Genomic DNA, 8136 nt, shown 5'->3' on the forward strand with positions numbered 1-8136 from the left:
TATAACCAAGTAAATTCAGGTGTCTCTTTCTTTTTAGTTCATTTTCTATTCTATCTTTATGCAAGTGTTCTTTTAAGTCCGAGAAGGGTTTGTCTTTATTTTTGCAGGGCTATTCAACCCCTCTTCTAGCCGGCCAACCGGGGTCCTACAAGGAGTCGTCATAGATTTCGAACCAATTAAAAAAAACAAAGTATTAGCATTTGTTTTCTTTTACTTTCTATTTTCACTCCATTATTTTGATCGATTGTTTTATGAAATAGTGAAAAATATGAGCGTTATTCAACCCTCTCTAGTCTCTAGCGCTTTTGATCCTACACATTCATGTTTAGGGATGTAAATGAGCCGAGCCGAGCCAAGCTTAATTTGGGGTGTTCAAACTTGTTTGATAAGATAACCGAGCCGAGCCGAGCCGAGCCGAGCCGAGCCGAGCCAAGCTTAAAATGAACCAAGCTTTTGAAATGATTGTTCAAGCTTGGCTTGACTTATTTAACATTGTTTACGAACGTTATTCATGAATATTAAAAAGATGAACACATATGTGTTCAAATTTATTTATTTAGTTTAACAAACTATTCAAATTTATTTATTTAATTAATCTTATGTATATTAAATAAATATAAATAAATTTTTATCAAGTAAAATATTAAATTTATTCAAGAATGCATGATTCATTTATCATTATAATTATATTTATATTTATATTTATATTTATAATTATAATTGCTAGATGCTATAACGTCAAATTTGTCATGTTATAACAATTAAGATTTAATATAAATATATCATATTGATATAACTGCATAACTGATTTAGTTTTAATGTCTAGTAATATATCTGAGGATAGTTACGTTATTTTAGGACAGATGGGATGTACTTTTGATTAGAAAACCCCATATATGATGATTAGAAAAAACAAAGGCGCTCCCAACAAACTTTAATGATCACTTTGCTCGAAACTTTAAGAAAAAGATAGAAAGACAGAAAGAAAACGAAACGTTTTTGCCTGAAAAAAGTGGTGCAGTTTCAGTAAAGTATATGAACGACTGATCAGGCAACATGAAGACAATGTCTGCACGCTTCAGAGCTCCTGAGAAGAACTGCAATCGCCAGTGCAACAACTTGATGCTTCACTTTTTCTTCGAAGAGCTTCGCCGTTGAATCGCGAGAGAACGGAATTAATGGCTCGATCAGGATTCGTTTCGTCAACTAGGTTTCTGGACTGCAAGCTTTTTCTCCCCTGCGTCAATGGCGGGTGGCGAGGACACGCTCTATTGCCAGAATCCATGCAGGAGTAACTCTTCATTAATGCGCCAACGTCGACGACCTCTGTTACCGCTCTGTTACCGCCACGTTGATGCGTCTCCGCGCCGCTCATTGGAAACAACCACCGCGCACTTCATAGACACCTTTGCCCTCATAGTTCAACTAATTATTTTTTTTCTTATTTTAACTCTAATAGTTTAAAATATTACATTTTACTACTCATAATGTACAAAATGTAATTAAGATACTATTGATTTTACCTTCTTAATGTCAATTTCCTTTGATAAAATGCTCTATTTTAGAGTAACTTAAAATATAATTTTTAAAATAAACAGAAAAAAATTTAATAGTAAAATAAAAATATTTAAAAACTAAATGTTCAAGAATATTTTTCAAAATTATTTTATAAAATATAAGGTAAACAATGAAATATTTTGAAATATGAGGATGAAATTTAAAATCCAGATAAAGTATAGGGGCAAAATGAATTTCTCTATGTTATATGTGTATATCTATAAAGCATTCTGCGTTCAGCTTCTTCCTCCCAGACTGGTTGATCCAGTAAGCTTCTTCGATGGCGGATCATGACGCAGAAATCCTCCGAGAGCTCGAAACTCTGAACAGATCGCTCTCCAAGACTCTCAGTTCCCGCCGCGCTGCCTCGCTCGTCCTGCCCCGCTCCTCCAACACAACATCTGCCCGCGGGGTGTACGCAGGCGGACCTCAGATCGTCGGAGAAGCCTCTCGGTACGACCTTGGAAGCTTCTCCTCCCGAAAAGAGTCTCCCTCTGCCTGGCTCGCACTCGGACGGAAAACCCCACACGGCGTGCCTGGGAAGGGTGAGGAACCGACCGAGTCCAGCGAGAGGCGGCGGGGGATATGGAACTGGAAGCCTGTGCGCGCTCTGGCTCACTTCTCCATGCGCCGAGTAGTATGCCTCTTCTCCGTCGAGGTCGTCGCGCTCCGGAGTCTGCCGGACTCAGCCGACGGGCTCCGCCTCTCTGTCTCCGTCCGGAAGAAGGAGACGAAAGACGGGTCCCTCCAGACGATGCCCGCCCGGGCGGCGCAGGGCCGAGCCGAGTTCGAAGAGACTCTGTTCCTCCGGTGCCACCTCTACTACGCCGGGGGCGTCGGCACCGGGAAGCCTCTCCGGTTCGAGCCCCGCCTTTTCCTGATCTCCGCTATCGCCGTCGACGCGCCTCACCTAGACTTGGGGACCGCCGCCGTTGACTTGAGCTCCCTGGTCAAAGAGTCCATCCAAAAGAACTTGGAGGGGCACCGCGTCCGGCAGTGGGACGTGGCCTTCCCACTCTCCGGGAAGGCTGCCGGCGGAGAGATGGCACTCAAGCTGGCATTTCAGATCATGGACGACGGAGGCATCGGCATCTACAAACAAACACAGTACTCGCCCAAATCAAACACCGGCATTGCGAGAGACCTCGAAGCAAGCAAAGGACCGATCTTTGATCAAAAAGAAGACCTCGACCTCCCCGAGTTTGAAGTCATCGACAAGGGAGTGGAGATAGCGGCGTCGGAGAATGACAACGCAAGGACCTCTAGCGTCTCGAGCGAGGTCGTGAAAGAGGTGGTGCATGACCGCGCTCAGAGAAGCAGAGCAAAGGAGCTTCATTTGATTGCAAAGGAGCTTCAAGAGCTCGAGATGCTGATAATGGCGGACGCTACGGAGACAACAAAGCCGATTAGATTGGACACAGAGGAGGAATTAGTCACGAGGGAGTTCCTCAAATTGCTCGAGATCGGAGATCATAAGGAGTCCCGGTATGACAAGCACAACGACCTTGCTAATCTCACTCCAATTTACCTCGTTCCAGATCTTGGAAAGAACTTGGGTTGCATAGTTCAGACGAGCGATGGAGGCTACTTGGCATCGATGAATGCTTTGAATACACCAGCGTCAAGAACAGAGACTCCGAAGCTTGCCATGCAAATTTCCAGAGAGTTGATCGTCGAAGACGAGAAGTCGACGAGTGGGTTTGAAGTGTTCCGCAGGGTAGCATCCGAAGAGATCTGCTCCAAACTGCTCTCCTTGGCAGCCATGGACGATTTGGTGGGCAAGACGGCAGAGCAGGTGGCGTTCGAGGGCATTGCATCCGCCATAATAACCGGCAGGAACAAGGAAGGAGCAAGCTCCAGCGCGGCCAGGTCGATCGCCATGGCGAAGAAGATGGCTACAGCGATGAACAAGGGGAGAAAAGGAAGAACTAGTCTAAGTGAGGAAGCAGTGACCTTGGATGAAGTCCTATGCATTGCCCTGCAGAAGATAGAGGCCATGGCAGTGGAAGCGCTGAAAGTCCAGGCGGAGATAGCCGATGAAGAAGCTCCATTAGAAGCTCTGCCTCCCGCCGACACACTCAATTTGACCGTTAAACCCCATGATTGGTGCACAAACTGCAACAGAGCTACAATTCTAGTGGTGATTCAGCTGAGAGATTCAGTAAGGGGGTACGAAGCAGTAGGGGCTCCCTTCATAGCCACGGCGCAAGCAGCCCCTCTAACGGACCAGGGCGAAGCACTAGAGGAGAGGAGGTTCAAGCTAGAGAGCGTTCATGTGGGAGGTCTCAAGTTGGGGTCCGACAGCAAGATCAGGAGTGCATGGGACGGCGAGAAGCAGAGGTTGACGGCCATGCAATGGCTGATGGAGAATGGAGTGGGGAAGGCGGCTGGTGGAAGAAGAACAAGGAAGCAAGCGAAGAGGAGCCGAGATTTTGTGTGGAGCTTTTCTTCAAGATTCATGGATGGCATGTGGTTAAAGCACGTAAGAAACCCAAATTTAATTACTTGTTCCTAAGAAGGAAATTGTTGATGTAATGTGAGGAAACTGATATGTGTGTGCTAGTTATCAGTACGTGGAATTAGGGAAGACATGAGCAATTTGGATTATCTAATACTAAAATCTCTGGTACAAGAGCTGCATGACAAAGCTTCTCATTTCATTAGTAATGGAAAATTCCATGATCCCAACAACAATGTATCTTGTCTGCAAACAAGCAGCTAAAATATGACACAAGATTTAACATGGGGCAAAGGATACACAACAGTATTTAGCATCAGCCAGTCAAAATGAGCACCATAGAACCCTAGCATTTTGCTTTCCCTTACCTGATAAATATCCTGATTCCAAAGCTTGATTGTTGCGGTATTCATCTAGGAAAAGAGTTGGATGATAATTGATTTCGGTTTCTTTTTCTCTTTTTGAGTTAACAGGAGAATGAATGCTGTCAAACATAATGTGAGTTAAGGTTTCTTTTCCTTCTTGCTGAAAAAACCTGGTGGTATTCTGCAATCAGAAATGCATTTAGTGTGAGACAGCAAGTTTAGCAACAAAACAATTGAAAACAGTTTCTGCATCATAATCGAGTTGTAGCAAGAGACACGTATGAGACATAAAGGGAGGCATCACAATTAAGAGATATCTAGCATTGAAGAAAGCAATCAGAATTACAAAAAGTTTTTAAGGGATTTGAAGTTTACCTGCAACTTTGAGGTACACTCCATGAGAAATTGCTAGATATCCTTACATTAGGTGGCAGAGATCTAAACTTTTTCCAGTCATCAAGCATTGCTCTTAGATCATTGATCTTTCTGTGCAAGCCGATACAGCAGTTTGCATGCATTGTGCACACCTTGTTAAAGTTTCTACTTGGCTCACAGAACCCTCCAAAGCGCTCAGTGCTGAGGAATCTTATTTTCACTCCTATGTCTTGAGTATGTTGGTCGAACTTGATAATGTTAAGCACATTCTGCTCATGAACTCCAGGAAATCTGGTACGCGAGGAGTACCAATATTTGAAAAATTCTATGCTTCGGTTGTTGGATCTCGCATAATTGAACCCATTGTTTGGCCAATTCTTTAGATTGGTAGGATCACCCAAGAAATTGTCACAGGAGATCTGGAAATCTCCATCTGGATAGAAATAGGGGAATGGATTTCTGAACCACATTACATCTACATCCTGCAGCAAAATCAGCAATTCAGTTGATTTTGTTTCAGCATCAGGCAAAAATGTTGTCCTAACTCTAGAAAAGCATAATATGTTTCGGTTCATCGATATCATAAAGGTACCAGAGGCTTCCATTGCCCATTTGTTGACCTCAAGTGGTTAAGACAATTATGAACAAGATAATTCAAACAAATACACATAACCATGAAATCTTATATGACTTCTGAATGTATAAAGGCTACTCTAAATTTCTCAATTTGTGAGTGTCATCAGCCAAAGGGACAATGCTAATCTTCTATTTATCTTTCCAATTTTTACAGAACATCTCGCAAAAGACAAGGCCATCTCAATTTCGTTGTAACCACTCACATCCTGTTCTCTATATTTAGCCTGTGAAGAGGTTGTCTAATTTGAAGGCTTGATTTAGATCTGTTCCTGAAATATTCTTTCCATATTAAGAACAAAATATCCTTGTTCATCGACATTTAAAATTTCAGCTCAAGTTCAAGCCAAATGCTTATTATTCAATTGTTTTGAAGGGTAACTCATGTAGTATCCTCCAGGCTAAACGGCTAAGGTATATGAATTCTGTCTATCTAGTAAACATATGAATCATACAATATCTAGCTAAAACAAATCTACTAATCCATGTGCAAACTGCAACTCTGTATGGTCCTGGAGGTTCTCAGTTAAGTCTGCAATTACATAAAACAAACTACGACAATCTGGCAATGTGCTAATGTTATTGTTTTCCAAGGGACTTAAAAATTTTAAAGCTATTACAGCTTTGATGGTCTGTAAAGCAATTGAAGAAGGAACATTATTAGTTTAATGTCAGAAATTGCATAGAGTAATAGATGCAAAAGCATATGCTGAAACGACAATCCTTCTGTGGTGTTTTGGCACTTTGCCAGGTCTGCTTCATCACTGATGTCTCATTGCATATGGAGCCACAAATCATAAACTACATGATAGATTTAATAATTAACTTAACTAGAAATAATCAATATAAAAAAACAGAAAATTTGGATCTTGAGATTAATCATTTGATTTTATTTTGTTGCCGAATGGTATTATTTGTTTTGATTAAAAAGTGTTTGGATGGATTGACAAGAGATAAATGAAAAGAATGTTTTTTTTACTGCTAATGGCAGGAACAGTAGATGGAGAGGAGAGGTCGCGGAACTCACCGAGAAGACGAAGCTGAAGCCTTTTTCAAGCACCAGGCGCAGAAAATCAAGCCGCGCCCACATCATGTCCAAGTACTCGGGCGAGTTGAACACCTTCTCGCCGGAGAAGTCCACTCCCTCAACCGTGAAGTCGAAGCAGTGTCGGTGCACTGCGACGCACCGCTCGTACGCCTTGCCGTCCACGGCGACGATGACCAGGTGGTTCAGCAGTTCTCTGGTCCCTTTCCCGGTGCGGAAGCTCTCCAGAAACACGTCCAGCACGGACCCGGGAGTGGACCAGAACGCGTTCAGGGAGGTTATTATCACCGTGTTGTCTGCGGTGGCCGCCTCCCTCAGAACCCTCTCTAGCCTCATCTCCTGGCTTTCCTGGCAGCACGATATAACGTCATTCCCATCGGAAACCCTAGAAGAAAAAACGCATCTTTTGGAGGGGCAAAACAGAGGCAAAACAACTCACTGAAGCAGTCTGCAGCAAAGGTGGCGGATCTGGAGGAACGGCGGGGGGAACAGAGCTCGCTGGTTCATTTCGAAGCTCCGGCAGGGGATTTGAACTCGGATGCGGGTCGGAAGGGGCCAACTGCTTCTTCGGGACGAAGGGAGGGGCGCCAATGATATCGACGCGGAGAGAGGTCGGGGGAACGAGAATGGCTGGCGTGGCGGCGCGATAGATCAGGTTGAACGAGAGCACGATGACCGCAAGAAAGAGCAGCGGCGAGAGACACCGGCGGAGGACGGAGTCCGCAGCTTTCATCCCGATTCCCGAGGGCAGTGATGTCCGCACCAGTCCCGCACCCAAAGCTAGTTCCTTGCGCTCCCATGAAGCTAGACGGCATTGGCGGAAGGAGTATAACTAGTCTGCAGGGAAAGCTCTATGATTGGCAGATGACAGGGCTTAATCGTCCGCTCGATGTCGGTTGGGCATTCAAATCGGGCCCCACCGGTTCCGCTTATAAAAAAAAATAATAATAATAAACAAATATATACATTTGACATTTGTTGTCTGCTACTGTGTTAAATTATGCATACTTCACATTTCTGTGATCACATTCTTTTAAAATAATGTCATAAATCTGAAAATTGAAATTACGACAATCTAAAATTTGTAGTCCTCCGGATAAATTTAATGGCTAGTGTATGAGATATTATATTTATTTTTTATCATCTTATATATAAATTTTTAAATTTATCAAAAATAATGTATATACTTTATTATTTATCAAATAATACATCTTCTGATATTATTATTTTTTTCATTCTACCTTCTTGATAAATTTAACTATTTTTTTATTTTCTTTATCTTTTTTCTCTTTTCTTTTTCTCCTATGCATTATCTTTCCTTGTATTGTTTATCTTTTCTCTTTATTACACGCCGATTCTTCTAAAAATACTTTAACACACTCGATAAGTTGAAATAAATAATGAATAGCATATTTGAACTCTTTGCAACTCTAAAAATCCAGAAGAATTGAAATAAGTATAATCGGAACTCTTTAGGTATATCAATGAATTTTGACCATCTTTAGGTCCATCAATGAATTTTGGTCAAAATCCATTGATGGACCTACAGAACTCCGATTGCATCCATTTTAGTTTCTGTGGATTTCTGGGGTTACAAGGAGTTCAAATATACTATTCATTATTTATTTTGACTTCTCGATATTGTTAAAATATAAAATAAAAAAAGAATCGCCAAAATTCTTCACGTTGGGCTTGATATGGAA

At 42.3% G+C, this 8136-nt stretch overlaps 2 protein-coding genes and 1 non-coding gene across 3 annotated transcripts; 1 reads left to right on the top strand and 2 right to left on the bottom strand.

The window, feature by feature from the left end:
* Nucleotides 1-1797: 1797 nt before the first annotated feature.
* On the top strand, nucleotides 1798-4194 carry LOC121976611 (protein PLASTID MOVEMENT IMPAIRED 1-like). Its single transcript, XM_042528855.1, has one exon. The coding sequence runs from the start codon at nucleotides 1838-1840 to the stop codon at nucleotides 4070-4072; it is 2235 nt and encodes a 744-aa protein (XP_042384789.1). The 5' UTR covers nucleotides 1798-1837; the 3' UTR covers nucleotides 4073-4194.
* A 3-nt stretch (nucleotides 4195-4197) lies between these two features.
* LOC121976612 (uncharacterized protein At4g15970-like) lies at nucleotides 4198-7271 on the bottom strand. The gene is made up of 4 exons (XM_042528856.1): nucleotides 6873-7271; nucleotides 6416-6781; nucleotides 4756-5237; nucleotides 4198-4561 (listed from the first exon to the last, which is right to left on the bottom strand). Exons 1-4 carry the CDS (start codon nucleotides 7164-7166, stop codon nucleotides 4519-4521), a joined length of 1185 nt encoding a protein of 394 aa, XP_042384790.1. The 5' UTR covers nucleotides 7167-7271; the 3' UTR covers nucleotides 4198-4518.
* LOC121978790 lies at nucleotides 5460-5563 on the bottom strand. Its single transcript, XR_006111138.1, has one exon. It is a non-coding gene; the product is annotated as a U6 spliceosomal RNA (small nuclear RNA).
* Nucleotides 7272-8136: the final 865 nt, after the last annotated feature.

This window comes from Zingiber officinale, chromosome 4B (assembly GCF_018446385.1).
Source record: "Zingiber officinale cultivar Zhangliang chromosome 4B, Zo_v1.1, whole genome shotgun sequence".
Taxonomy (NCBI): Eukaryota; Viridiplantae; Streptophyta; class Magnoliopsida; order Zingiberales; family Zingiberaceae; genus Zingiber; species Zingiber officinale.

Excerpts from the sequence above, each read along its gene's own strand:
- LOC121976611 (XM_042528855.1), top strand. The coding sequence starts at position 1,838 with ATGGCGGATCATGACGCAGAAATCCTCCGAGAGCTCGAAACTCTGAAC.
- LOC121976612 (XM_042528856.1), bottom strand. The coding sequence starts at position 7,166 with ATGAAAGCTGCGGACTCCGTCCTCCGCCGGTGTCTCTCGCCGCTGCTC. Across the intron at positions 5,238-6,415 it reads GCTTCAGCTTCGTCTTCTCG|GATGTAGATGTAATGTGGTT; the intron begins GTGAGTTCCGCG and ends ATTTTGCTGCAG. Across the intron at positions 4,562-4,755 it reads AGTGTACCTCAAAGTTGCAG|AATACCACCAGGTTTTTTCA; the intron begins GTAAACTTCAAA and ends TTCTGATTGCAG.